The 25,454-nt window shown below is 39.1% G+C and overlaps 2 protein-coding genes across 17 annotated transcripts in view; one reads left to right on the top strand and one right to left on the bottom strand.

Annotated features, from left to right (window-relative positions):
- Positions 1-20,258, bottom strand: part of FLT3 (fms related receptor tyrosine kinase 3) — a 119,897-nt gene extending 99,639 nt beyond the window's left edge. For 7 of the 9 annotated variants that reach the window (XM_072795638.1, XM_072795635.1, XM_072795634.1 and 4 more), the window contains exon 1: positions 19,315-20,257. The gene's annotated coding sequence lies outside the window, so the exon portion shown is untranslated. Of the gene's footprint in view, positions 1-8,147; positions 8,612-19,314 lie in introns of all 9 variants that reach the window. The other 2 variants (XM_072795637.1, XM_072795641.1) reach the window with 2 other exon arrangements.
- Positions 20,259-20,339: 81 nt separating this feature from the next.
- Positions 20,340-25,454, top strand: part of PAN3 (poly(A) specific ribonuclease subunit PAN3) — a 134,261-nt gene continuing 129,146 nt past the window's right edge. For 3 of the 8 annotated variants that reach the window (XM_072795649.1, XM_072795648.1, XM_072795646.1), the window contains exon 1: positions 20,347-21,205. In XM_072795649.1, coding sequence (XP_072651750.1) covers positions 20,776-21,205 — 430 coding nt within the window. In that variant the 5' untranslated portion in view covers positions 20,347-20,775. Of the gene's footprint in view, positions 21,206-25,454 lie in introns of all 8 variants that reach the window. The other 5 variants (XM_072795650.1, XM_072795645.1, XR_012016260.1 and 2 more) reach the window with 4 other exon arrangements.

Raw genomic sequence — 25,454 nt, 5'->3', positions numbered from 1 at the left:
CCAATAGTAGTTATTACAACTATGTCTCTGCTTTGGTGATTCTTTTCCTTTGAAAACTATGATCTAATTTTAATTTGGATTTTTAGCACGTATATAACTTGTGAGGGATTAAAAATATATGTAATATACTCCACTTTCCTTAACACACTATGAATATTTGGCCTTAACACAATTTGCTTAATTATACACCTGTCCAGAGAACAATTAACCCCACCTGGGAGGGAGAGAACAGAGAAGGGAAAACAGAAGTAGGTAGGAGGGGTATTTTGGGGGAAAAGGAATAACAACATTGATTCTACTGGAGGTATTGAAAAAAGCATAGCTCTTAAATTTAGATGGTCTAGGTTGAAACATGGCTGTCTTTACTCACTTAGCTATATGATCTTAGGTAATTTACTTAACCTTTCTTAGCTTCGTTTTCTTTTGAAAATAAGGGAAATAATATTTGAGAGAATTCTTGGTGAATCTGACAACAGTAGGAAATAATCATTAATACTTCAAGATTTTATCATCATCACATACACAGCTTTTTTTTTTTTAATCTTAGTGTTCATTTTTTTTTTTTTAAGTAGGCTCCACACCCATTGTGAAACTCAACACAGAGCTTGAACTCATGATCCCAAGATCAAGACCTGAGCTGAGATCCAGTCAGACACTTATGACTGAGCCACCCAGACACCCCTTAGTGTTTTTTTTTTATCAAAGTTATCCATGAGGGATCCCTGGGTGGCGCAGCGGTTTGGCGCCTGCCTTTGGCCCAGGGCGCGATCCTGGAGACCCGGGATCGAATCCCACGTCGGGCTCCCGGTGCATGGAGCCTGCTTCTCCCTCTGCCTATGTCTCTGCCTCTCTCTCTGTGTGACTATCATAAATAAATTAAAAAAAAAAAAAGTTATCCATGAGCATTATTTAAAGCTTTTAATAAAAAACAATTCAAAATCTGGAAGGTATGCCCACCATATTTTCATGCTGTCTTCCCCTCATTATTCAATGTTAGGATTTCTTTCTCTCTTTACTTCAACTCAGTTTCATTTTCTGGATCTCATTTCTCTCTTTTGCTTACTGGGTTTCCAGTATTGTTTAAGGGTTTAAGGCTTGGTACACAATATTATATACACATTCTCCTAAATTTTTTTTAAAGATTTTATTTATTTATTCGTGAGAGAAAGAGAGAGAGAGAGAGAGAGAGAGAGGCAGAGACACAGGCAGAGGGAGAAGCAGGCTCCATGCAGAGAGCCTGACGTGGGACTCGATCCTGGGTCTGCAGGATCAGGCCCTGGGCTGAAGGCGGCACTAAACTGCTGAGCCACCCGGGCTGCCCTCTCCTAAATTTTCTTATTTATTTTTTTATATTCCATTTGGACTTTATTTTTATGTACTAGATCATCTAGAGTTTTCATATACTGTATTGTTTTCTAAAATAGAAAATTATAGCAACAACAGTTATTTTTAAAAATTCCTTTTCTCATAGAATTAAAACACTTTTGCCATAGATTCTGTTTCACAAAGCCTAGATGTATTTTTCTTCTACTATTAGTTATCTGTTCCTATGCCAGTACTGTACTCTTGTAACTTCAGGAGCTTCATAACAAAGTTTTAATATCTAATAAAGCAGGTCTTCCCTCATTTCCATATTTATTTGTTCTTATGACTATTAAATTATTTGTTTCAAGTACCAAACAAAAATATCACAAACAATGAAGGAAACAAAACTCCCAGCAGCCCATCCTCTTGTAAGGATTTTGATTTATGTATATAATTTTGAAGGATTTAGAGTTTAATGATGTGACATCTTCCCACACAGGCATTTATGTTTATTTATTCAGATACTTTTTCTTGTCAATAAATTACTAATACTTTTCTTCATATAAGTCCTGCAGCTTTCTAGTTAGATTCATTTTTAAGTAGTTTACAGTTTTATCACCAACACAAGTAGAAATATCTTTAGTTCCATTTCTAATTGGTTCATAAGGAGAGAACTTTATTTATTTTTATATATTTATCTAATATTCAGCAACCTTAAAATTGTTTCTTAATTTATTTTGATATTCAGTGCTGTCCAATAGAAATGTAATGCAAGCCACATATAAAATTTAAAAATTTCTAGTAGCTGTATTATAAAAATAAAAGGAAAACAGGTGAAAAAATTTTATTAGTATATTTTATTTAACCCAATATATTAAAAACATTATCATTTCAACATGGAATATACAAAATTATTAATGAGATGTTTTTTTTTTTTTTTTTTGTTCATTCACACCAAGTCTTTAAAATCCAGTATTTATCTCATACTTGTAGCACAGCTTGGACCAGCCACATTTCAAGTGCTCAGTAGATACATGTGGTTAGTGGCTACCATATTGGATAGAATAGCTTTTGGATTTTCTGTATATACAATCCATGCAATCAAATCATTTATAAATATAGTACTGTCTCTTTCAAAACCATGATTTGATTTGATTTTCTGACGATCGGGAAAAATCTCTCTAGAAACACTAACAAATAATAGTGATAGCAAACATCTTTGTCTTCTTCCTTATTTTAATAAACATGGCTTTAATTAAATGCTTAATTTTTAAATAAATATTGTCTTTAAATAGTTTACTTTTGTTTCCATTTTACTTAAAGCTTATATTAAGAACAAATGAGGAATTTTAATTGCTTATTGTCATCCATTGATATGTTTTTTAATCCATGGATAGAATTTATTCTCTTAAGAGATTTCCTAATCCAGAACAACCTTTTTGTTTCTATGACAACCATTCTTGGGCATGATTTATTATTCTTTTACATTAAACTTGCTCATATTTTCAATTATTTTAGATGCTTATAGATTCAGCTTGCAAATATTTTATTTAGGCTATTTATGTCCATATTCTGCAGTGAAATTAGCCAATAAATTTATTTATTTTGGCAATATCTTTATAAGGTTTGGGTATTAAGGTTATCTTAGCTTCATAAAATGAACCAGGATATTCTTTTTTTCTAGTATCAAGAATAGTCCTTGAGAATTTTCTGTTCTTAGAAGTTTATATAAAATTCAGAGGCAAGGCCATTTGGATTTGGTACATATTTTAAAAGTTATATTTCATATTCATGTTTTAATTCTATTGCTATTGATCTTCTGGGTTTTCAACCTTTTACTGGGTCAATTTTGAAGATTTAAATTTTGCTGTCAGAGCCCATTTCCTCAATTTTCAATTTCGCTGTCATATCATTGCAAACAACATCCCTTTAAAAACACTTTTGAAATTTTCAGAAAAGGGAAATCTATAGGAAATCTATAGAGCTAGAGAGTACAAAAATATTTGTTAAAGGCTAGGGAAGACAGAGGGGAATGAAAAGTAAAGGGTATAGGGTTTCACTTAGATAGAGGTGATGGAACTCTCTAAAACTGACTGTGATGATGCACAAATCTGTGAATATACTAAGAACGATTATACACCTGAAATGGGTGAATTGTATAATACATGAATTGTAGCTCAATAAAGATGCTTAAAAATTAGGAAAATATACTTTAAATCTCCAGACCACAAGGAGGTATCATCTCACACGTATTAGGATGATTATTACATTAAAAAAAAAAGTATCAGGGAGGATGCAGGGAAGTTGGAACTCTTGGTTCCAAAGTTAGTTCCAATAGTTGGTAGGATTATAAAATGGTGCAGTATGGAAGTTGCTCAAAAAATTAAGAATAGTAGTACTATATGATACAGCAATCTCACTTCTGGGTATAGATCTAAAAGAAAAGCAAGGTTTGTTTTGAAGACATATTTGCTCACCTATGTTCACAGTAGCACTAGCTGGGAGGCAGAAACAATCCAGATAGTCATCATTGAATGAATGGATAAGCAAAATGTGGTACATATATATAATGGAATACTATTCAGCCGTAAAAAGAAAAGAAATTCTGGATAAACCTTGAGGCATTATGCTAAGTGAAAGATGCCAGGGACAAAAAGACTATGATTCCACTAACATGTGGTATCTAAAATAGTCAAATTAATAGAAACAGAAAGTAGAATGGTGGTTAACAGGGGCTGGGGGCAGGAGAAAAGAATTGTTTGGAATTTAGACAGTTCTGCAAGGTGAAAAGACTGGAGATCTGTTTTGCAACAAGGTGAATATAATTAATGCTACTGAATGACACATTTACAAGTGGTTAAGATGGCAAATTTTATGTTATGTTTCTACCATACATAAAAAGCTTTTAATCTCTTCCATATTTATTGTCATAGCACTTTTTTTTAATTTATTTTTTTAAATTTTTTTTTTATTTATGATAGTCACACACACAGAGAGAGAGAGAGGGGCACAGAGACATAGGCAGAGGGAGAAGCAGGCTCCATGCACCGGGAGCCCGACGTGGGATTCGATCCCAGGTCTCCAGGATCGCGACCTGGGCCAAAGGCAGGCGCCAAAACTGTCATAGCACTTTTTAAATTCCTAATGTTGTCTATTATATCATTTACCAAAAAAACTTTAAAATTTTTTTCAGAAGGGTTACTGATCAATGAATTATCACATAGTGAACCCATATAACCCCTACCAAGTCAAAAAATAAAACATCGCTATTATCTCACAAGTCTTCTTCACATCCCCCCCAAATGCCTTTCTCTCCTTCATAAATACAGACAATATTCTGACTTTTAACACCATAGATTAGTTGTACATTTCAAACTTCTATATAAGTGGAATTACATAGAAGATGCTTTTTTTTTTAAGATTTTATTTATTCATGAGAGACAGAGAGAGAGAGAGACAGAGACAGAGAGACAGAGACACAGGCAGAGGGAGAAGCAGGCTCAGTGCAGAGAACCTGATGTGGGACTCGATCTGGGGACTCCAGGATCACGCCCTGGGTCGAAGGCAGGTGCCAAACCGCTGAGTCACCCAGGGATCCCCCTAAGTGCTCTTTTGAATGTACTTTAGTGTCTTTCTCTTGACATGTTTATAAGCTTCATCCATGTTGCTGCATTTAGCAATAGTTAATGCATGCTTTTTTAAGAGAGGGAGTATATGTGTGTGGGTGTAGAGTGGGATGGGGGTAGGGGCAGAGGGAGAGGGAGAGAGTGTAGGACCTGACACTGGGCTTGATCTCTCAACCCTGAGATCATGACCTGAGCTGAAATCAAGAGTTGGTCATTTAACTCCCTGAGCCACCCAGGTACCCCAATACTTAATATATTTTTATTGGTCTATAGTATTCTACTGCATGAACATATTCCATAATTATTTATCCATTTTATGGTTTATAGGAATTTGCATTTTTCCAATATTGACCTATAATAAATTATATTTTAAGGAATAATGTATGCTTTTGGCACACATTTGATGCAAAGAAATATACGCATTTCTGTTGGGAATTCACTTAGGAGTTAAATAGCTGTGTTTGCATTTATTTAATTTTAATAAATAAAGCCCATGTTCGTAGCAGCAACTGTTTCCCAATGTAGTTGTACCAATTTTAGCTACCAATGGCAATATATAAAGATTCTGACTATTACATATTTTTGCCAGCACTTCGTATTATCACTCTTTAAATTTTAGCCATTTTGTCAGCTGTGTAGTATTTTAATTTTCATTCTGATTACTAATATGGTTGAAAATCTTTTCATACTTATCGACTATTTGTATATCATCTTTTTAGAAGTGCCTGTTCAAGTCTCTTACTAATTTTTCAATTGGGTTGTTCATCATTTTCTTATTGATTAGAGGGAATTCTTTATGTATTATGGTTACAAATCCTTTACCTGTTTCATGTGTTGTAAATATTTTATCCCACTTCCACTTTTCGCTGTTTTTTGTTAGGTTTTTTTTTTTTTTAGAAAGAAAATACAAGCAGCGGTGAGGGGCAGAGGGAGAGGGAGAGAGAGAATCTTAAGCTGGCTCCATGCTAGGCATGGAGCCAAACGTGGGGCTCAATCTCATGACCTGAGCTGAAATCACGATTTGGACACTTAACTGACTGAGCCGCCCAGGTACTCCCATACTTTTCACTTTAAGGATTAAAATGTTAGTTTTAGTGTATTTTTCACTCTTTCCTCTTTTTAAAAATATCTTTATATCCCATTCATGAAATCTTTGCTACCTTGAGTCACAAAGATACTCTACTATGTTATTTTTAAGAAGTCTTATTTTACTTTCAAATTTAAATTTATAATCTACTGTAAGGATACCCATATGTATATTTAATTGAGCCAGCAACATTTTTAATTTTTTATTTTCTTTAAATATTTTATTTATTCATGAGAGACACAGGCAGAGGAGAAGCAGGCTCTGTGCAGGGAGCCTGATGTGGGACTCAATCCCGGGTCTCCAGGATCATGCCCTGGGCAGAAGGCAGGCGCTAAACCGCTGAGCCACCCAGGGATCCCGCCAGCAACATTTATTGAAAAAAACAACACTTTTGGGGCATCTTGGATGGCTCAGTTGGTTAGTGTCTGACTTTGACGGCTCATATCATGCTCTCAGGGTCCTGGAATCGAGCCCCACATGGGGCTCTGTGCTCAGGAGGGAGTCTACTTCTCTCCCTCTCTCTCTCTGCCCCACTCCCACTCATGCTCTCTCAAATAAATAACATCTTAAAAAGACAACACTTTCTTCATTGATCTGTAGTACACACTCATACACATACACAAATCCCACTTGGATTTGATTAAAATTGTACCAAATCTAGTATCAATTTGGGGAGAATTGGCATCTTTATAATATTTCCAATCTGTGAACTTGCTATTATTTATTTAGGTCTTCTTAATGATCATTCATATTTTTACCTTTTGTTAGTAAAGGTACATTAGGATTGTTTTAGGTATGAGTTTAAATGGTATCACTTAAACATTTTCCAGTTTTCTAATTTTTGCTGATATATAGAAATACAAATGAATTGTGTATGTTGACTCTGTATCCAGCCACAATATACAAACATATTTTCTAAGGGTGTTTACTTTCACTTCTTCCTTTTCAATCTCTCATTCTTTGTCTTTTCTCCATTTTTATACTGGTTAGGGCTTCTGGTACCATGTTAGTGTACATGGTGATAATGAACATGTCTCGATTTCAGATGGTAACTATGAACAATTTATCATTAAATATGCTGTTTACTATTGTTTTTTTTATAGATACCATTTATAGATTAAACATGCTCCTTTTCAGTCCCAGTTTGGTATTGATTTTTAAAAATATCATGAGTGTTAAGTTTTGTGTGTCTGTGTTTTTTTTTAAAGATTTTATTTATTCATGACAGACACACACAGAGAGAGAGGCAGAGACACAGGCAGAGGGAGAAGCAGGCTCCATGCAGGGAGCCCAACGCTGCATTCCATCCCAGGTCTCCAGGACCACACCCCAGGCCGAAGGCAGCGCTAAACCGCTGGGCCACTCGGGCTGCCCATGAGTATTAAATTTTATCGAATGTCCACCAACTGTGTAAGATCTATAATAAATATCTTATTCTTTATTAGTTACAGTGATTGTGCTTCTGTGATTGAACCCTGGTAGTTTTCTTCTTAATCCAACCCAAAAGTTCAAAAGTCTTTATTTTCTATCAAACTTATTTCCACTTTCTGTTTAAGTCTGTGGAAGGGGATCCCTGGGTGGCGCAGCGGTTTGGCGCCTGCCTTTGGCCCCAGGGTGCGATCCTGGAGACCCAGGATCGAATCCCACGTGGGGCTCCCGGTGCATGGAGCCTGCTTCTCCCTCTGCCTGTGTCTCTGCCTCTCTCTCTCTCTCTCTGTGACTATCATAAATAAATAAAAATTAAAAAAAAAAAAAAAAGAGTCTGTGGAAGAACAGACTCTGAACAGTTCCTACCCCTCAGTGGCCTGAGCAGTGGAAGCTGCAGACTAGCCTTCAGTGGTAGGCTGAACACTTCGGGCTGCAGTAGGGAACTATTAGACAGGCAGAAGAGGGCACCTGTGCCATCGGACTAGCCCATGACCTTGGGTTCAGCAGCAGTAAGCCCGGGAGTTGAAACAGTCCATTCACCCTGAAATTCCTCCTTGATCCTGCCCTTCTCAGCAGCAGCCTATTCTTCCTTCTCAATCTCTTCAGGATCTCTGTAGAACTAGACATCAAGCAATGACCACCCATGGGTGTTCAAAGGAGACAGTGCATGCATGCACTAAACCTCCCTGGCCAGCACTTACCACATCAGAGCTGAGTGAGCTCCCTTGATGTCACATGAGATGGCAATGTCTGCATAGCAGAGGGGAGTCCACATCATACAGAGCAATGGGAGGCAGGTTAACATAAGGCACCTGTGTTGAGAGCTGGAGGAGAGCCCTGGGATCAGTAGCCACCAGAAATCTCAGCTCCTCAAAGCTGAGAGGAGAGGTTCCTAGTCGGTGAGGGTTCCAGGAGTGCAGTGGCTAGCAGTAGGAGCAGATCCCGTGACAGCAGCAAAGTTCAGCACGGCCTGCTGACCAGTATTCCTGGAGGATGTGACAACTGACATCAGCTGGGTTTTGAACGGCAACAGTGGCTCAAGCTGGGAACAGAAACTTCTCCCAGGTTCTCTTCAGATTTATGATGTAGATGCCATCACTTTTCCTTTTGTAGATGTACTGTTCCATTTGAAAGTCAAGGTTGGTGCCACCTAAGTGGTCTCCTGCTGCAAGGAATTTAAAGACATCCTCCTCTTTCATTGCAGAACACCAAGTGATCCGGACATTTTGAAAGCTTCCCTCTAAGTTACCACAAGAACCCAGGACATTGTGCAAGATTCCCTTTTAAGTTACTACTGGGAACCCAGAACAATGTCATATGGACTCCTCCACAAATAGCTGGGAAAGGCTGAAAGCCTTTGTCTTTTAATTGGAGCTCAGTGGTTTACATTTAATATATTCTAGATTTAAAAAAAAAATTAATATATTCTAGATTTAAAGTTATCATTCTGATTTCCCTTTGTTCTGCCTATTCTATGTTCAATTTTCTCTCTTGATTCCTTCTGGATCAAATACTTTATTATTCCATTCCTCCTTGTATTAAGTTGTTACATATTTTTGCTTTATGTTCAGTAGTTATCCTAGAGGTTACAATATGCACCTCTGACTTACTGAAGTCTAAGACAAATGACTACTTTTATTCTGTGAAAATGCAAGGAATTTAAGGTCTTTCACTTGTATCCTTTATGATTTATGTGTTGTTTTCATGTCTTTTAATTCCACATCTATTTAAAACCCCACAAGGTATTGCTATTGTTTTATGCGTTCCATGTTCATTGGGTTTTACCAGTGTATTTCACCTTATTGCTATTCATTCTTTCCATTGAAATCCTTAGTGTGGGTCTGCTAGTGACAAATTTTCTGATTTTTGTCTCAACTCTTCATCTTCACTTTTAAAGATTGATTGATTGATTGATTGATTGATGAGAGACGTGGAGAGAGAGGTAGAGACACAAGCAGAGGGAGAAACAGGTTCCCTGCAAGAAGCCCAATGTGGGACTCGATCCCAGGACCCCGGGATCATGACCTGAGCTAAAGGCAGACGCTCAACAATGAAGCCACTCATCTTGATTTTTATTTTTATTTTTTTAAAGATTTTATTTATTTATTCAGAGAGAGAGAGAGAGAGAGAGAGAAAGAAGCAGAGACACAGGCAGAGGGAGAAGCAGGCTCCATGCAGGGAGCCAGATGTGGGACTTGATCCTGGGTCTCCAGGATCACACCCCAGGCTGCAGGAGGTGCTAAACCGCTGCGCCACCGGAGCTGCCCTCATCTTGATTTTTAAAGAATATTTTCATTGGACATTGTATTGTAGATTGGTAGTTATTTTCTGTTTTGAAGATAATAATGATGTATATTTTTCTTTCTTCTTGCTATCATCAGATTGCCAGGAGTATATCTGTTTAAACCTTTTGATGTTTTCTATTTCCTTAGTTTTTCCTTTATTACACATTCCCTTTTCCTCCTGTCACTCAGTTCATTTTGTCCTTGTGTTGTTTGCTACATTACTTAAAAAAAAAAAAAAATTATTCCTTTGAGAGAGAGAGAGAGAGAGAAACAGACTCCCTGCTGAACACGGAGCCCAACTCAGGGCTTGATCCCATGAAGCAGAGATCATGACTTAAGCAGAAACAAGAGTCCGACCCTCAACTGAGTGAGCCACACAGGAGCCCCTCATTCTTTTTTAAATAATAAAAGTAGTTAAAACTATGTATACTTTTCTTCTTAGTATAACAGTGTAGTCTAGGTTTTAAGACACGGTATGTACTCCTTTACATTGACTTATGGATGTTTGTAATTTCAGTTTTATTTTCTCGTTGGTCCTGGAAATATTTAGAAAGACATTTCTTAGTGTTCAAATAGGTGGGCTTTATTTCCCTCTTTTTAGCATTGATTTCTAGTTATATTGGATTATAATCAGAAAATATAGCCTATAAAATCTATATCTTTTGAAATGTATTATGACTTATATTATGGCCAAGGGTATGTTTAATTTTTGTAGATCTTCAATGGTTATATGAAAAGCATATATAGGGATGCCTGGGTGGCTCAGCGGTTAAGCGCCTGCCTTCAGCTCAGGGTGTGATCCTGGAATCCCAGGATAGGGTCCCATGTTGGGCTCCCTGCATGGAGTCTGCTTCTCCTTCTGCCTGTGTCTCTGCTTCTCTCTCTCTGTGTCTCTCATGAATAAATAAATTAAAAAATATATATATATAATTTGGCAGTAGGGTACAAAGTTCTATGTTCGGCTGAAAGGTAAGCCAGTTGATTACATTATTAATATATTAACATCCTTACTTTTTTGTCTGTTAAATTCTGAAAGAGGTTCATTAAGCTCTACCTTTATATGTGTGTGTGACTTTGTGTGTGATTCAAACCAAGTTCTGTATTGCTAGGTGTTCTTGCATTTTGGCATTTAGTAATATTTGGTGCATAAAGGTTTATTATTATTTTGTGGTACTGACCTTTTATCTTTTTGTAATGTTCCTCTTTTTTTCACACGTTTTGGCCTCCAGTTTTCTTTACCTAATGTTAATATTTTCGCTCTTGTTTTTTGTTTTCAGTTAGGCAAATCAAAAATCCTAAACAAACTGTAGTACCTAGATCCTTGCTCTATACTAGGTTATATGAGGGGTTTGAACAGATTTGTGCAATATACAAAGTTTCTTGCTTCGAGGGGCTTCATTTTAATTTTACTAATGGTATATCCTATTAAGATTCTTGTTTTGGGATGCCTGGGTGGCTCAGTGGTTGAATGTCTGCCTTTGGCTCAGGGCGTGATCCCAGAGTCCTGGGATTGAGTCCCACATCAGGCTTCCTACATGGAGCCTGCTTCTCCCTCTGCCTATGTCTCTGCCTCTCTTTACCTGTGTTTCTCATGAAAAAATAAATAAAATCTTAAAAAAAAAGATTCTTGTTTTAATATATATTTTTTTCAGCAAGTGTCCTGATATAAATTTTTCATCAGAATATAAACTAGAAAATCTGCACCGAAACAAATATCTAATCCTTGAAATAGCAAAATAAATTATTAATATAGAACTATTAGATTTAAAATTATATTAATGGGCATATTATACACAGAAATATTGGAGTGACTTTCTGGAGTTGGGGTGCCTAATGAACAGAAATGGTGGCAGTGAGCTTTGCTAAAATTGAAGGTACTTCTGTAAGGCTGGTAGTGGTTGTACAGGTAACAGGGATATACTTTAATAATCAGGGTTATTTCAAAGGTACAACTAATGTTAGAATCATGTTTGCCTTCACCAGGAATATAAGAAGAATGAGAGTCTTTAAGTCCTTTGAAAACTTGTAAAGAAAGGTAGAAAATTGCTTTTATTACCATAAAGCCTTAAAGTCTGTACACTATATACAAGTATATAACTATGATGACATTGATGAAAGACTGCCTCTTCTATTGAGGGTCACAGATACACTAAAAAAAATCTTTCAACATATCAATTGTTTTTTGTTTTCATTTTTAAGTAGCTTCCACACCCAGTATGGAGTCCAACGTGGGGCCTGAACTCATTGCCTGAGATTAAGACCTGAGATGAGATCGAGGTGCCTCAACATATCAATTTTTTGTAACTGCCACAAATAGGAAGACTTTTGTTTTTGGTGCACCATAAATCTGTCAAAACAAGATTAATACTAGGAAGTTGCTAATAACTCTTGTATAGAATTATAAAGCAGAACTTAGAACTTAAGAGCATAAAATGACACACAATTTTACAAATATAAAAGAAACAGATATAAAGGCAGGAAAATTTATAGTTTCCACACTAGTTGTCTTGAAGGAGAATGTTTTAAACTCAGGCTGCTGGGATCCCTGGGTGGCTCAGTGGTTTAGCGCCTGCCTTTGGCCCAGGGCGTGATCCTGGAGTCCCGGAATCGAGTCCCACATCGGGCTCCCGGCATGGAGCCTGCTTCTCCTTCTGCCTGTGTCTCTGCCTCTTTCTCTCTATGTCTATCAAGAATAAATAAATAAAATCTTAAAAAAAAAAAAAAAAACAACTAGCTATCACTAACATAATCCCTAGCTACTCAGAAAATGGGAAGTTTTCCCAATTACTGGTACTTAATACAAACTAACATCAACTTTAGCTTTTAGCATTCTGTTGCTGGGGGAATGTTGCTAGGGGTCACTGAAACAAAATGAAATTCTTACACTACACCCCAAAGCAAATAGGATTTATGGATTATTTGCAGTTTGGGATGTAGTCTTCATAGCATGAATGACTTGTAGTGGCCTAAAGATTTTTTAGTAAAGGACACTCAAGAATGAACTCTTCCTAAAGAGACAGCCTTCTCTTATGGAAGTAGTCAGTTGCCTTCAAAATGTTTTTGAAGAGATATGAAACGTGTGAAAAATACGACCATAGGGTATTTCTCAAAAAGCAAACACGTTAGACTATATAATCAAATGAACATGTTCCTTGTAAAATACTTATTATAGTTAAATGGGAACATTATATTTTTACATTCTTATAATTTTGCCATTGTTTTTAGGCCTCAGCTTTTAAGCCATCCAAGAAGATTGTTTTTATTTATACTGTCATCGGCATTTTAAATCACAAATGACATGGCCCTATCCAGTTATTTTTATCATTTACCACACCCAGCTCTGGTAAGTTTGAGTCATTTCCAAAAATCTAGTCTTCTCTTGAAGAATGAAGATTTGCTACCATGATATTTTAGAAATGTGATTAGGGCACATAAATAAATCTCAAAAACATGGTATAGCTTAGAACAAGCCTTGTTTTTACCAAGGTAACTATTTGGGAAGCAATGTTCATTTAAATTATCAGGTGAAGGAGAAAAAAATCTCATCCTTTCATCATACCTCACAGTTCTTCCATCCAGAAATGGAAATATTGCTGCATTTGTAAATACTACCATTAAAGAACACATAAATAATCTTGGAAGTTATCCTCCCTATTAGTAGGTAATTATGGGTTTCAAACCCCCAGACTTGCTTGAGGGTTATCCTAACAGAGTATCCAATGGAATGAAATACGAATTTGGTGCATTTTAATGAAGGATAAGGAGGGAATATATTAATCTCAAGGTGGACTAAAGGCAACAGTAAGAAAATCCAGAATGAGAGGACACAAATCAAATCCTACTGAAATGGGTATTGATTAGATCATAAACATGAGATTTTAAAGAGCCTAAGTTGACTATTTTGGGACAAGTCACAGCACCTTAGAGAACTTTTTAAAGTCTCAGTTTCCCAATATTAAAATAATATCCTCATTTTAACTGTTTCATAGGATAGTTGGGAGGAGAAATGAAAACTGCCTGACTGCTTTTGTAAGCTGTGAAACGCTTTGGAATTTGAGGCATCATGAGAGTAATTGCCAAGATCATCATCATATAAGTAGAGGGATGCATGAGGGAGAGTGCTAAAATAAGTAATATTAAAGGTAATAAGATCTACTAAAGTTGTGAGAAGTAAAATGCCTTCTACACAGAAAGGTGGTTAAAATTATTTTGTAAATAAAAATTTTGTTTACTTAGTGGCAGAGAGATCATTCAATCCTCAAAACAGCCTCATAAAGTAGGCATGACTTCCATTTTAAAATTTAAGAAAATGAAGCTAAGAGAGGTTAAGAGACTTGCTAACAGCCACATGGATATAATCTAGTAAAAACTAGGTTTCGAACCAGGTATTTTAATTTAAATCTAGTGTACTTTAGTGTCTCATTAACATTACATTTTGTGTTCATAACACAAGCTTCAGCCTCAGAGGATATTCTGTGCAATGTATTAAGTTTTAACACATTAACTGTTTGTAAAGCATTTTACAGTATTTCTGCAAGACCTACCACGTGGGCAGCACTGAAGGCGGTGGCAATACGAAAGAGGAGGAAGGAAACAAGAGAAAGGAGTGACTGGAAGCTGAGTGAGGAGCGCTGTAAAAATGCTTTTTACTGTTGAATATTACGGAGGAAGCATAAAATGGCTGAAAAGTAGCTAATAATTTGCTAATGAGTATCAGTAGTAGCCGTTGGTTAAAAACAACAACAACAACAACAACAACAACAAAACTTTAACAAAGCAAGGGCAATATAAAAAACCAAACCAAACCAAACCAAACCCAAAACAAAGCCAGGGCAATGTCTGATTATTCTCAATTAAGGTATGAATGGAGATGAAGAGACTGGCTATGAAAGGATGATTCAAATAAATTGCCTGTGAAGAGAAGTTAGGACAAAAGAAGGAAACAAATGGGAAGTGAGGGTTTTCTATCTTTAAAATCCAATTTCATTACGGAAGCAGGCACATATTCTTATCAAAGCTGAAACATCACAGCTAAAGCTAAAGCCGCCCGTTCACCACTGCTCCTTATCTCTATCTTGTTAGCAATGTAATGTTTATCCTTCCAGTCTTTTCTATGCACATTTATATACATCATTGTAGGAAACATATTTTATTTTAGATAAAAGGTGCTATATTCCATATTTACCTGCATTGTGACTTTTTCATTTAACAACAGCTCTTGGAGAGTAATGGTACATATAGATCTAGCTCTATATATATGAACATTTATGTTATTTCCAATTGCACTATTATCAACAATGCCTCAAATGAACATTGTGATGTATGCCTCCTTGAGCACAAAAGGGTTTTTCTAAGGGAGATACCAAGAGTGGCATTGTTGGGTCTTGGGCATAGAAAATTTTACAAATACTGCCAAATTGCCCTCCAGAGTGGCCATATTAGTTAGCCCTCCTACTAGCAGTGTTTCTTTCTTGTATTTTTATAAATGAAAACAAAAACATTTTTGTTTCTGATTACAAAAGGCTCACAATAGAAAGGAATGGATGCCTTAAACATTATTTCAGTGTCAGACTTTATTCACATACTACGAGGGGAGTCAGAGAAGATGCTGGATAGAGACCCCTGAGGAAATGTTAGGAAGTTTGGAGCATGAGTGAAAGGATCAGTCCTAGATGAAAGAAAGGGCACCTGTTCTAAGGACATAGGCAGTGCTTTCTTTTTTTTTTTTTTTTTTTTTTTTTAGTGCTTTCTTTTTATGGCCATATGAAGTAGAAAGCAAGGTAGAAGGGCTGGGATGGGGGAAACTGAAGAATGCAGACACATTTGACTGAGACAGTGTTCCCCAAAGTGTCTGAGGAACACTGAGTCCACAAGATGAGTTTAAGAAAAAAGTGTGGGGATCCCTGGGTGGCTCAGCGGTTTAGCGCCCGCCTTCAGCCCAGGGCGTGATCCTGGAGTCCTGGGATTGAGACCCACATCAGGCTCCCTGCATGAAGCCTGCTTCTCCCTCTGCCTGTGTTTCTTCCTCTCTCTCTGTGTATCTCTCATGAATAAATAAATAAAATCTTAAAAAAAAAAGTGTTAAAAATTATGGTAAATTCTGCTTGTCAAATCCTGGTTTGAGAGAATTACAACGCATCAACATATTCAAAACTCTGGAAAAGACAAAGTCGTTTAACTTGGCATTTCCCAAACTTTCTCAACAGTAGAACCTTTTACTTTGTATAAAAGCAGTTAATATACTGCTGAACCAGTCATCTGTGAAATATACTTTGGGAAAATTTGAAGAAATGGGCCACAAATGAGTATCTAGCCTGTCTTCACAAAATTATTTGAAAACAAGATGAAATAAAAAATACACAGAGCAATTTAACATCCATGTACTCCTCAGAATTAAAAGGTTAAAATTAAATTGTAACACATTTTTAATGCTTATTTTTCTATTGTAGAAATAATATATGTTCATGATACAAATTTGGAAAGATAGGAAAAAACTACTCTGTCATTTTAGCACCTTAGTAAAACCACTGTTAATGTTTTAAGGCAGTTATTTTGTTATTTCTATTAGGTTTTCTATGTTTACATCATTATAATAACACTGCACATACAATTTTGTATCATGTTAAGTATTTACATTGTATTGTAAGCACTACTGTTTATCGTCATGGCTGCTTTTTTAATGGCTGCATAATATTCCAAGTGGATAGTCAACTATTTAGCCATTCTCTGTTTTAGAATTTACATTGTTAGCAACTTTCTTTTTTGACTTTCATATGAAATATTGCAATAATTACATGGGAGCATAAAATTCCTTATTTATGGTTATTTTATTATTTACCAAGTAGAATAATAATAAATTAAAGGTAATGTACAGGGATGCCTGGGTGGCTCAGTGGTTGAGCATCTTCCTTTGGCTCAGGTCGTGATCCCTGTGTCCTGGGGTCGAGTCCCACATCGGGCTTCCTCCATGGAGCCTGCTTCTCCCTCTGCCCAAATCTCTCTCTCTCTCTCTTTCTCTGTGTCTCTCATGAATAAATAAATAAAATCTTAAAAAAAAAAAAGGTAATGTACATTTTAAAGGGTTTTGAAAAAATACTGCCTATTTGCTTTGAGGGTGGGCAGAGGGAGAGGGGTGTATCAGTAATGTATTAAACTGTTTGCTTTGTTTCCCTCCAATTTAATTTGGGTTTCATTTTGTTAGCACTAGTTCATTTTTTCCAGCTGGACATTTACAAATCCCAATTTGTCATTTATTGCATTATACATCCCCAGTGGTTTTGCAATAATTGCAGACCAGCCTGCTGAACATGCTATATGTTTCTGCATGTAGGGAGCAGATAACATTTTTTCATAAAATGTTAAGATCGGAGTCCAAAGGAAGATTGTAAAGACCATGTAGACATGTATCAACTTATCTATACTCTTTGGATATTGTTTACAGAGCTCCAATGGCACCTTTATCAACATTTTGATTATGACTAATCAAAGATACTTAAATCACCTCACTATAGTATCTCAGTCCATTTTTCTCCATCTTGTTCACAATGATTCAATGGCAAGCTCTGTCAAATGGAGTTTTTTTTAATTTTTAATTTTTTAAATTATTTATTTTTTTTTAATTTATGATAGTCACACACAGAGAGAGAGAGAGAGAGGCAGAGACATAGGCAGAGGGAGAAGCAGGCTCCACGCACCAGGAGCCCGACGTGGGATTCGATCCCGGTCTCTAGGATAGCGCCCTGGGCCAAAGGCAGGCACTAAACCGCTGCGCCACCCAGGGATCCCAGTTTTTTTTTTTTTTTTTTTTAAGACTTTTCTTTTATTTCTTCATGAAAGAGAAAGAGAGAGAAAGAGGCAGAGACACGGGCAGAGGGAGAAGCAGGCTCCATGCAGGGAGCCCAACATGGGACTCGATCCCGGGACTCCAGGATCTGGGTCGAAGGCAGGCACTAAACCAGAGCCACCCAGGGATCCCCTGTCAAATGGAGTATTGAGAGATGATTTATCATCGGCATTTCCCTCATGATTCCCAGGCTGTACTTTACACATTTTTGTGTGTCAGAGCCTAGCGCAGACCTTGCTCGATACATAGTACACAGCTTCTCAATAAAGGTTTATTTGAATGATATGCTTAATTTGGCATGAATTTAATGAACCTCTGTTGTCCACCATAGACACCACTTTCCAAGCCATTAATAAACATATATGGTTCATTTAGGAATGGCAAATGTGTAATGGAAAGGGCACTTAAAAAAAAAAAAGGTTTTATTTATTTGGGAGAAGGAGTAGAGTGAATGGGACAAGCAGACTCTGGGCTTAGCGTGGAGCCTGACATAGGGCTTGATCTCAGGACCCTTAATTGTGACCTGAACGGAAATCAAGAGTTGGTTGCTTAACTGACTGAGCCATCCAGGTGCCCTCAGAGAGCATGTTTTATAATTAGAAGTCCCTGTAAGTTGGCTTTGCAACTTACAAATTGGTAATTGTGTGTAAATCCAGACCTTATTCAGTTTGTTCATATACAAAACAGTGATAACCCATTTTCTTTACTTTCCTCATTGGGTTCTTATAAGAATTAAAATATTTTTCTCTAAAGGGAAATCTGGTCATGTCATTACTTGACTTTTTAATATATTTTTTTAATTTTTATTTATTTATGATAGTCACATACACAGAGAGAGAGGCAGAGACACAGGCAGAGGGAGAAGCAGGCTCCATGCACCGGGAGCCCGACGTGGGATTCGATCCCAGGTCTCCAGGATCGCGCCCTGGGCCAAAGGCAGGCGCCAAACCGCTGTGCCACCCAGGGATCCCCCACTACTTGACTTTTTAAAACCCTGTAATAACTTTCCATTGCTCTCAAGAAAGAGTTAAATCCTTTAACATACCATACAGAGACTTTTGAGATATGGTCCCTGTTCAATTCTCCACCATCACTATTCTAACAATGAAAGCTCTTTTACTGCAGGGCCTTTTGCACAAGCTGTTTGCTTTGCCTGTAAAGCTATTTTCCGCACCCTTCTATGTTGATTACTATTAGCAGCAATACTACTAATAGTAATATCTAAAATCTACCGAATTCTTACTAGGCATGGGACATTTCACAGTAGTTTATACTTTATGAAGTAGATACTATTATGTGTTTTACAGATAAGGCACAGAGAAGGGAAGCAACTTACGGAGAGTAACACAGCCATTAAGCCTCAGCTTACAAATTCCCATCTGATTGCAAAGGAGACCTTCTCAACTTCTGCTATTTGAGCATCAACTTTCTACAGAAAGTCTGACATCTTTAATATCCTCTAATAGCCAATCTGATAAGATTAGCACTTAAGACACTGCTTTATAATTGCCTGTGTGCTTTATGTCTGGCTCCTCAACCAGCGGAATAAACAATCCATTTGAACTCAGACAAGACTGCATCTAGTTTACTTTTGTTTCTCCAGCTCCTAGCAGTTCCTGCTGCACATAATGGGCATTAATAAATATTTGCTGAATAAATAAATATATGAAAGTGTTTTTAAACAAGAGACATAAAACAATGTTATTTTTGAATTCAGTTAAGGAACATCACCAGGCTTACCAGTTTGTGATGTATGAGATCCAGTTTTCCCCCTTTCTGCAGTGTAGTACACCTGCTCATATCCATTCTTCTGTCATCTCTTCTGTTTGCCACAATTCTTAAATACTGCCCACAAATATTCCCCCTTCACAACTCTGAAACTGCTTTTTGAGAACATCTTTTACAGAGGAGAAAAACTAAAATGTTAAAATTACTTTTCCCTTCCTGCCAAGGCTTGAAAATTCCTGAAAAAAAAAATTTTTTTTTTTTTAAATACAGCACAGCGAAACAGGAGATCGCCGAGGGAGGAAAAAAAAAAAAAAAAACCAAACTATCTTTTAAAAACTGGAATTTCAAATCAAGACTAGGCTGATTAGAGAAAAGCAATCTAGCACATTTATAAATGAAACCTTCTGGCGCTGCCTAGGCAGTGTTGTCCCCAGGTGGCATCTTATTTTTCATAATATTTTACTGAAGCCTTTCAGTAATATAAATAGAGGAAACAGGTGCTGCACCGAGCAGGGGGTTTGTCCAAATCAACCTTTTTTGGCTCAGTTTTTTTGAGAGAAGGCCCAGAAGTGAAGGTAATCAGTCCTGCGGCTCTCATCACCTTCAAGGCGAAGGGAAAAAGAGGAAGGTGGTGAAAAAAGAGGGAGAGGAAGTGTGGCAAACAGATGAAACCATCCCTCAACGAGAGCAAGGGCGCGGGCTCCTTCCCAAGGCGCGGCCCCTCAAACTGACCGTTTACATTCTGCTAATTTTGTCTTTTCGATTAAAAAACGACGCCTGGTTTTGTAAGTGAGAGGATATACAAAAATAAGAATAAAAAAAAAAAAGAGAGGCAGGCGTCCGTCTCGTGAGAACTCCGCCACCCGGACCCGCGCCCGCGGAGGCCACCGCCGACCGTCCGCGAACCCGCCGGCCCGCTCGATGCCCCGGGGGCCGGACGCCCGGCGCGGCTTCCCCTCGCGCTCCCGCTACCCACAAGCCACCGCGCCGCGGCGCGCCTGCGCAGCGGCCACGGCCCTCTCAGGAAGAGGAAAATGGAATAAACAAGTCGGAGGAACCAGAGCGCGAGCGAGCGAGTGGAGGCAGAATTTAAAAATAAACCGGCCTCTCCACCCTCCCAGCCCGCCCGCCGCCGCCGTTCCCCCTTCTCTGGCCCGCGCCCTCGAAGGCCCCGTCTGGGCCCGCGCGCCCACCCCGTCGTCCCGCGCGGCCCCTTTAAGAAAAGAGAACGAGAGAGTGAGTGAGAGAGAATCCCAACTCTCCCCCTCCCCTCCCCTCCCTCCTACCCCCTCCTCCCTCCCCTCTCCCCTCCCCCCCTCTCCCCGGGCGGCTCCGGCTCCCGCAGCGGGACGGACCCACCCGCCCAGGCTTTTATCCGGCACCGGCAGCGTCCTCCTTCCCTCCCCGGTCTATGGTGGCGGCGGCGGCGGCGGCTCCTCGGGCGGCAGCGGAAGACGAGGCTGCGGCGTTGCCATGAACAGTGGCGGCGGCCTCCCGCCCCCCTCGGCCGCCGCCTCCCCTTCCTCCTCCTCGCTGGCGGCGGCAGTGGCGGTGGTGGCCCCGCCGGGGGTCGGGGGTGTCCCCGGCGGGGCGGCGGCGGGAGTGAAGCTCAAGTACTGCCGCTACTACGCTAAGGATAAGACTTGCTTCTACGGGGAGGAGTGTCAGTTCCTGCATGAGGACCCGGCCGCCGGAGCTGCCCCGGGCCTCGGCCTCCATAGCAACAGCGTCCCCCTGGCTCTGGCGGGCGCGCCCGTGGCCGCCTTTCCGCCCGGAGCGGTCCCGGGCGGGGGAGCCGGGCCGCCCCCGGGGCCCAAGAAGCCGGACCTGGGGGGTCCGGGTGCAGGAGCCACGGCCGGCGGAGGAGGCAGCAGCGGCGTTCTCGACGGACCGCGGCTGGCAAGTGAGTCTGGTCCGGGCTGGGAGGGCTGCCCGGGCCTCGGGGCGGCGGCGGAGGGAAGGCCTGCGGCCGGAGGGGGCCCGGATGAGGCCCTGCAACGAGCTTTGCCCGCGGGGCCCCCCCCTCCCCCTTCACCTCCCTGGGCGATCTGGGAGGCCTAGGCCGGGCCCGAGCCCTCCTTCCGTCTTCCTGCTTCCCCTCCCCACGGCCCTCGGCGAGCCGGGGAGTAAGGGGAGGCTAGGTTCCCCGGAACGTGGGTGGCTGGTCTGGGGTGCTGGGAGTGGGGGCAGGGAGGAAGGGGGATGGGCTGCGGCGTGCGGTGTGTGAGAAAGGGGGTGTCGTTTCCGGGGGGTGTGGAAAGGGGCTGGGTTTGCAGGCACATGTGTTTTGCGTGCCCGTGTGGAGTGGTATCTGCCGAGTGTTGAGGTTCCCCAGTGGGTGTGTGTGGGTAGGGGGCGGGAGGTGATGGGCGGGCTTAAGGCTTCCCGGAGTAGGTTGGAAGAACGGAAAAAGTTTGTGTAAGGCTTATGGGAGAAAGATTTCTCCAGGCAGGAAATGCTTTCTAAGGATTAGGCGTGAAGGGACAGTGGCTTTTACGTCGTGCTTAGGTTTAGTCGAGAGAGTTCAGAGTAGGCATTTCTCAAGACTTGCATTTCAGCGTAGTTTTCCTGAAGCCAAGAATAAAGTTTGCTGGGTGTGGGTAGGGATCCTGTGCTCTGCAACTTTGTATCAAGCCAGCTCTTAGCACCGAGCCTTGAAAACGAGTCCTGTGCAGCGTCCGCTTGTGTGCGACTGAGCGCTTGGTTCGAGTGTCTTAGGGCTGTTGGTATTTTTTACTTTTTCACTTGTCATTATCAATATTGTCTTGCAACTTTTTAGTTGTGAGTAGAGCTTACGATTATTAGTGTAAATGCAATCTATCTTGCAGAATGTTGCCCTTAAGCAAGAAGGAGAGCAGGTGTCAGATTTTTGTTTCTGCTTCTCAGTGTGTATTGACTGGTTCTAAACCGAAAGGGGAAGTCTTTCTTGGGCATTCTAAACAGTTTTTAGATCTTAAAATGATTTGATAGGCAATTAACTTGGACATTAATACATTTTTGTCAGTTTTTTTTTTTTTTTAGCAATTATTTGCTCTATGAGGATTATTAAGTGTTTTCCCAGAGATTTACTTTCTAAAGAAGATTGCTGTGATGGACTTGACTTTAATGCAGATGTATTTGTCCAGATTGATGTTCTCAGATTAATTTGTAACTTGAAGTGTTTTGTAAAGAATGGTTACTTTATTGTTGGAAATTTATCACTTTGGACTAGCAACTTTGCATTTTCAAGGTAAACTTTTTGCTGGTTGTGTGAGCTGTGGCTCAAAGTAATTTGATCAATGTTTGAATAGTACAGGGACCTTGAAGGGTAGTTTTGTTACATACAGAAAGGCATTTTAAAAAATGCTGGCATCCGATTTAATGTGGTATCTTTCTAGCATTTTCTAATACGAAGAGGTAGTAGATTTGGGACATGAAACATAAGGCAGGGTGACAGGATATTGCAAACAGGTGAAGATGGCAGATGGAGGAAAGATACTGGCAATGGCTCAAAGGTGAGGATCATTCCATACCTCAGAAAAGGAAAGTAATTGGGATAATAGGGTTTTGAGAGAATAGGTAGTTATTGCAAAAGAAAGCATTTAAAAATCTTATAGTCATTTAACAGACATTTGATTAAATAACTGAGTTATGTATGTAGGTTCTCTAGGGCTTGCTTTAACTTGCCTGGGTGAAGCCTGAGGCTCCTCTTTTCTGCTGTGGATTTCTTGGTAACTGAGTAGTATGTAAGTTCTGACTCCTTTTAGATGGGAGCAAATTGCTTCCTATCAGTGAGTGGCAAGTAGCTCAGGAATCAGGAAAGAGGTTTGTGTTGGTGATTTAATGGCTGCTTTGGAGTTTTACACTTAAATTTAAATTTTTAGTTTGCCTTTTACCGTTTACTGGGTTCTTTGCCGTATCTTTGAAAACAGCCTTGATTTGTTAAGTGCATGAGGCAATTAAACTAGACAACACATCCTAAGAGGTCATGCTGTCAGGAGAAACTTAAATTTTGTTAGTTGCTGACGATCATCTAGCATCACAGCTTTTTTTTGCTTTTATTTTTTTTCTTTGCTATTCTTTAAAGCTAAGATTGTACAGTGTTTCCTTAGCCGAGAGGTCATAAACCAATCTGCTCTGATAAGTTAAATCTGCCTGCAGAAATATTTTTGTTTGGGCTCCATGTAATCTTCTGTGTGTGGGTACGTGTGTGTGTGTGTGTGTGTGTGTATTAAAAGCTTTTACTGAGGTATACATACCTAAGGAAAAGCGTATAAAATCATAAGTTTTTGGAATTTCCACAAGATGAACACATAACTTATAATCAGTACTGTGATCAAGTAATAGGACATAATCTGTATCCCCCAGAAGTCCTGCTCTTGTTCCTCTTCATCAGTATCCTTTCCCATATCTAATTTTTTTAAAAAAGATTTTATTTATTCATGAGAGACAGAGAGAGAGAGAGAGAGAGAGGCAGAGACACAGGCAGAGGGAGAAGCAGACTCCATGCAGGGAAGAGAGAGAGAGAGAGAGAGGCACAGAGACACAGGCAGAGGGAGAAGCAGGCTCCATGCAGGGAACCTGATGTGGGACTCAATCCTGGGACTCCAAGATCATGCCGTGGGCAGAAGGCAGGCGCCAAACCGCTGAGCCACCCAGGGATCCCCCCCATATGTAATTTCTGATTTCTAACCCTACATTCTGACACTGTAGATTCATTTTTCACTTTTTTTGTTCTTTCTTTGAACTTTATAGGAATGGGCTGCTTTCTTTCAGCATTTTGTGAGATCCATTCACTGTGATGTAGAAACAGCTTCTGTAGTCTCATTCTTGTATATTGTTACATTGCATGAATATACCACATTTTATTTTCTCATTTTACTGCTGGCTAGCAGTGGAATGTTTCTAATTTTTGCCTGTTAAAAACAGTTTTGAACATTCTTGAACATAGTTTTTAATGAATAAGTATGTCTGTGCATTTTTGTTGGATCACCTTTGAGTTGAGTTACTGGGTCACACTAGGGTATGCCCGTGTTCAGATTTAGTAGATGATTTCTGAAGTGGTTGTACCATATTTACATTACATGTGGCAGTGTGTGACAGTTCTAGTAGCTCTACATTCTCACCAATACTTGGTATTAGCTGTCTTATAATTTTAGCCATTTCAGTGGCTTAAATTTATAGTATAATTTTTTGTTGTATGTGTGTGGATTGTAGTTAGTTAACATTTAAAAAATCCAAACATATATGGCATTTTTAGGGATTTGAGTTTTTGACCCTTGCTTTAGTACTTCACATTTGCAGAATTGCTTTGTTAGTCTTTCAGATTGAGTAAAAATTTACAAGGTAAATGCAAGAGAAAATTTTATCCTTATTTTGCAAGCATTAGAAAGCTGAAGCACAAAGGCTTTTTCTTCCTAATATACTTAGTTGCAGTGATGTTTCAGTCTTGCGAAAGAACTGTATTTTAATTTGTTGCTTACCTTTCATGTGTAGAGTTACGTTTTCTTAGTTCAGCTCGCCGGCTCACCTGGCAATGTAGTAGTAAATGTGTTCTGGCATTCAGGATTGTTGTTTGGGAAATAGTTTATTTTTTAAAAGAAGTATTTAAGTTTATTTTTGTTTTTGATTTTAAGAGAGCCCTTGGGAACGGGGGTTGGGGTGGGAGGCAGAGGGAGGAGAGAGAATCTTATGACCTAGCCCTGGCAGGGCTCCATCTCACAACCTGGAGACCATGACCTAAGCCAAAATCAAAAGTCAGAAACTTAACCAACTGAGCCACCCAGGTGCTCTTGAAAAGTATTTAAGTTTTTGACATTTCATATTTCTTTTGGGCTTGGGATCTCTGAGGCTTAAATGTGATTTGATTTGGGTTCAATTGAGTTACTGTTTTTGACATTTTAATAATGTAATTCTAATATTCAGCTAACTAGACTTTTAATCTTCAAAGTCCTCAAATTTTAGCAGCTAAGCTATTTATATGCCAGTGTTTATATTTTATGTACATTACCTTATTTGAAATCCAATGGATTTGTTTATTTTACCAAAAAAAGATGTATTTTTCAGTTCAATTAGTTTAGTTAGTGGTGAAGGCTTTGATGTAAGACACATCTATGATGAAATCCTGGCTTTCTTACTAGTTTGGGATCTTGGGCAAATTTTACAATTTTAAG

This window comes from Canis lupus, chromosome 24 (genome assembly GCF_048164855.1).
Source record: "Canis lupus baileyi chromosome 24, mCanLup2.hap1, whole genome shotgun sequence".
Lineage (NCBI taxonomy): Eukaryota > Metazoa > Chordata > Mammalia > Carnivora > Canidae > Canis > Canis lupus.
Note: the sequence above shows the minus strand (reverse complement) of the source record. Positions and strands in the feature narration are given on the sequence as shown.